The sequence below is a fragment of the Lupinus angustifolius genome, chromosome LG01 (genome assembly GCF_001865875.1).
Source record: "Lupinus angustifolius cultivar Tanjil chromosome LG01, LupAngTanjil_v1.0, whole genome shotgun sequence".
Taxonomy (NCBI): domain Eukaryota; kingdom Viridiplantae; phylum Streptophyta; class Magnoliopsida; order Fabales; family Fabaceae; genus Lupinus; species Lupinus angustifolius.
Genome location: NC_032009.1, coordinates 18,404,460 through 18,409,797, shown reverse-complemented (window position 1 = coordinate 18,409,797; position 5,338 = coordinate 18,404,460). Strand labels below are relative to the sequence as shown.

The 5,338-nt window shown below is 30.1% G+C and overlaps 1 protein-coding gene across 1 annotated transcript; it reads left to right on the top strand.

Moving 5' to 3' along the window:
* Positions 385-3,579, top strand: LOC109342449 (cell number regulator 2-like). The gene is made up of 4 exons (XM_019580432.1): positions 385-503; positions 1,206-1,277; positions 2,218-2,427; positions 3,402-3,579. Exons 1-4 carry the CDS (start codon positions 428-430, stop codon positions 3,479-3,481), a joined length of 438 nt encoding a protein of 145 aa, XP_019435977.1. The 5' UTR covers positions 385-427; the 3' UTR covers positions 3,482-3,579.

Genomic DNA, 5,338 nt, shown 5'->3' with positions numbered 1-5,338 from the left:
CATCTGAGTAGCTAGGGATCTTCTTTTTTATTACCGGAGAGAAAAATATTATTTTTATATTTAATTGTAAGGATTAAAATGTCATTACAAGTATAAATAAAATGATATAATTAATATTTTATTTAATTTTTTGTCTTATTTTACAGTGTACTTCCCTAATGAGATGTGACTCATATTTTAGGGGAATGAAATTTTGTAGGTGGACAGGCTTGCATTTTGAAATAGTGACCAACATGTATATTTTTAAATCAACATGTCTAGCAATACATTAGCTTGTTTATTTCACTAATGAAATTATGGCAACTATACTATGAACTTAATTCAACCCTTGACAATTGATATATATATATATATATATATATATATAGGAGCATAAATATGCTATATCTCAGCTTTAATTTATTTACCTTTGATCATCTTCAAAATTATGAATAACAACAATGGCCCTCCAACTGGGGCATGGACAACAGGTTTATGTGGTTGCTTTGAAGACCTTGGAAGTTGTAAGCTCTTGAACTCTCATTATTATGCTATAGGTGGCACAAGTTTATGACTTTTTTTTTCTTTTACAATTTGCAGACACTAACATATATGATTAATTAAGTTGTGTTTTTTAAATTAATTACTTCGAGATGTTATGAGAAAGAATTTTATATAGCTACGAAATACAAACATATAGGATCACATTTTCATTATACGTTTGTTGCACCAAAAATAATTTTGACAATAGATAAGAAAAACACAAATGTAATCCATTTTCTTTATTTTTTATTTTATTTTTAATTTAAGCAAGCAACATGAAAATATGGTTTAAGCACAAATATATATTTTTATTGGAATCATTATTTTCTCATCACACTTTTCCTTGCACTTTTTATCCATATTTTATAATTGTTGATAATCATACATAAATCAAAATTAATTTTGGAAACAGCTATAACTATCTGATAGATTTTTTATATTATGAAATGTGATGTGCTAAAAAAGAGGTAAAATGATATTTATTGACTTTAATATGATACAAGCAGAAAAGGTTGAGGTATATCTTTTAAGGTATGTCTAACTACAGTGGTATATAAAAGGCAGAATTACTGTTTAGGTCCATTAGCTTATTTTATTTTTTAAATTTAGCCCCTCAACTTTTTTCTCAATTTGTTTATATAAATATAATAAGTACTTCCATTTGTTATGAACCCTATATGAAGGCTGTTTGACATGCTGCTGTCCATGTATCACCTTTGGCCAAAATGCTGAAGTTGTAGAAAAAGGAAGATCATGTGAGTAACCTTCAATTATTTACAATATTATTGTTTCAGCTCAAATATATCATCTTTAAGAAGCTCATATTAAGGTTTTAAATTTATGTTGTATATTACAATTGAGATTGCAATAACTACAACGTTACAAAAAACAATATTTTTATTTAGTATAATAAAGAGTATCCTCATCCTATGACTATAATCTCTTTTAGGTGTCGTTCCTAGGATTGAATATTTGACCTTATTACAGAAATTAAACTTTTAACCTTTATGTTTACACAACCCAAATCCGAAATTCAAAACCCGAACCTTTGACCTTTATGCTTACTACCATCCCAAACTTGTTAGGTTTCGGATAACCTCACGGTAACCCGCCCGAAATATGTGTTTTTATGTATAGGTTCTATACATGTCAAATTTCAATATAATATATATATATATATATATATATATATATTATATATATATATATAGGTTTTTGTTGGGAGATCTTCATCAATGAGTTACAATATTTCTATATGGGATAAGTAAAAAAAACATAGAAGTGAGCTTGACACCACATCTTGACCCAAAACCTTAAAGCATTAGGTCTATGGGTCCATCTCTACTTATATGTTCTTTAACTTATCAATTTTTGCCCAATATGGAATTTCTTCATTCACATTTGGCATACCCAACAGTTTTATATAAATATTTAAGTCTAATTTTGTAATTTTACATACATTAATTGAGTTCAGGACTAGGTTTCAACTATAAATCCAAACCTGAATCCATCGGGTTTTCTCCGTTAAGTTTAGGTTGAGTTCAGACAGGTACTAACAAATTCGGTTTTCATTACCATTCTTAATTACATCTTCAATCAGCAATTTGTAATCTTGGCCTTATTATTGTTTATCTTACTCTTGGCAAATATTTACACATTTTCTTCTAAAGTTTTTTGTTATATACATATTTGCAGCATGTGCATCTGCGGGCCTGATCTTCTGTGCCCTTAGCTCTTGCGGGTTGGGATGGTTATACTCTTACACATACAGAAGCAAATTAAGAGGAATATACTCTTTACCAGAAGAACCATGCATTGACTTATGTGTTCATTGCTGGTGCAGTTGCTGTGCTATTAGCCAAGAGTATAGGGAACTTAAAAACCGTGGAGTCGACCCCTCAATAGGTATTCATTTAATATATTTAATCTCCATTTTAAATAATATAACTGGTACAAGAATCTCTCCACAATGAAAAGGAAAGTTATTTTTTTTCTTTTCTTTTAATTAGTTTTAAAAGTAGAAGTGTCATCTCAATACAAAATAAAAATATAAGTTTCAATGTATTTAATTTTTTCTTTATTTTTCACACCACTTCCCTATCAGAAAAGGCAATGGTAAAAAAAATCTAGTTGAAGATGGAAGGGGATATAAGCTTATGACTTGATAACCTTAACTAATCTCGAGAAAAAACAGGAGATATTTTTCAGTAATGGGTGGAGATAATAATATGTGTCTTTCAAAAAATTTAATGGGATAAATTTTAAATTATTTTTTAAAAAAATTAACTTATAAATCACCAAACTTATTTTGACCTCAAAATCTACTATTTAGCTCTCCATTATTGCAAAAGAATTCAAACTCTAACAAACTAGTTTATCAGCCCAAAAACATATTAAATGACTTAAGTCCCCACTTATAAGGAAAAATTCTGTCCAAAGGATGATTTAACAAATTATGACTCACGTAAGGAAGGGACCTTTTTAAAAAAAATAAGGTTATTGATTTATTTTTCATGGAATCAATTTATTGACCAACTTATAAGCATGTTGTGAAAGAAAAAATATATAGATTAAAAAATGAAGAATTGTTTATATAACTTTTTTGACACTCATTTGGTAATTGTTAATTCGTTCATTTATACCATCTCGTAAAAAAAAGATCAACCAATAAATATATCATTCATCCTCAAATATTTCATATCAGAGAGGCCTAACATATGGTATATGGGGGTTCTTGTAATAAATCAAAAAAAAAAATTATTTCTTACTTATTTTTAATCTCTTTTATCTCTGTCCATATCTTAATTTTTGTAATCAAAATACAAGAAATTTTATTATATATTGATTGAGAAAATAACAATTTTGGATGTTATATATAGGTTGGTCGGGCAACGAAGAAAAAATGAACAGAGCCAACGAAACTGTGCCTCCTAATGTTGCACCCGCCATGACTCGCTAGGATTTGGATTTACACATGGTGTTGTTGGATGCATCATGCCGTTCTCCAAGATTTTATGAACCTTCATAAATGATATGTTTGTGATGATTTTCTTTCCTATTTTTGGATTTTTATTCTTATTTTTTTCTGTGGTGTATTGTTTTTTCTTGGATGAAATAAAGGGTGCCCTCAATTTGGTTAATTTTGTGAAGTGGGATCTTTTAGGTTACTTATGAACAAATAAGCGAGTAATCCTATAACATGGTTAAAGATAGAGACATAGTGAAGAATTTTTTACAAACAAAGATTTCTATTGAATATTGGCTAAGAGAAAAAGATGATGAAAAGACTTTCTTGAACCAAATAAAAAAAGAAGTGGCTAAAAATCATCTTGAAGAAAGATTTCTAGTCAAGTAAAAAGAAGTAGTTATGGTGAAACTAATATTAATACACTTTTCCCTTTGGCCACATAATCTTCAAGAGCTTTGACTATAAATAAGAGTGTTATGTGTCATTGTAAGACACACCAAATACTTAGCTTAGTGCATATTCTCTCTTCTTGTTCTCTTGTTCTAATTGTATAAGAAATATTTGATTGAGAGTGAAATTTGGTGTACTAATTCTTGTTGCTCTTCAACTGTGAACATAGGCCAATTGCCAAATCAAATTAAATTTTCAGTGTCATTTTCTCTATTATATTTTCTTCATGGGTCCTCCACTCCGACAATTTCATTAAATTTTGCACCTTTTATGCAATTCAATGTTATAAAAGTTCGACCTGGCATTCCAAATGGTCAACAATGAAAGTTGCTACAAACCAAATGAAACACGTTGTGAATGGTCAATTTATGCATGGTTGTATAATTATTGGCATGGTTGTATAATTATTGGACTGGTTGGCCCACTCCGATTCGAGCAAAATATTCTCCGTTATTTGGCAACCCATATTGAGATCCAAGTTTTTGAATTGAAGCTCCGTGAGGATTGAGTTTACTCGGGCAGAGTCACAGCGTAGATTAGATTCATGCTATGTTTGATTGCTAATGTGGTCTCCACTAAAAAATTAGTAGCCAAATGGGGCGAGAAACTATAGGGGAGTTCAGAATGTGATGCTAAAATGAACATTCGTGGAAGTGATAATTAAATAAATAAAATAGAGAAAAGTTTCAAGAATTTTAAAAGTGAAAAAACGTTATCTAATTAAGATGTAAACAATTACGAGACTTAATGCACAAATGTCTTAGATTATATAAAGTATGATTATAATATTAATATCACCCAAAAATGATAGACTACAAACTCTCTCTAGTAGGGGTGGGCAAGACCTGACCTGACACATAGACTCGTCTCAACTAGATGAGTTAGATAGGAGTCTGACCCGTCCAAAGAAATAAAAAAGGACAGACTAGATTAAAAAGGACAGATCTGTCATCAAAAAATGACGGGTTCGGGTCTATGTCCGGGTCACCCAATCCGCCACTTATAGTTATATCAATAGTAGTTGAATAAGTACATATACATACCCATTATGTTCAGCTCACATCACTCAAATATTTACGAGCTCACACAATATATCTACACCATTTATCATATGATCTTTACTCCTTACCATTTTTACATTATTTAATTCTCTTGGATAATGAAGGACTATTGCGACGAGAGTGAAGGACGTTACGACGCTTAAGAGTAAGTTATTTTTTCTTTCCATTGTTTATTTTTCCTCTTTGAAGTTGCTTATTTTATTGCCTTAGATTGTCAATGTCCAATTGCCTTCAACCCGTCTTCTTCATCCTTTTTCCATTATTTTCAAGCCACCATTCAATCCATAATAGACCCTAGTCCTTTTCCTTGGTAGGTAACTGCACATATTCTAAATTT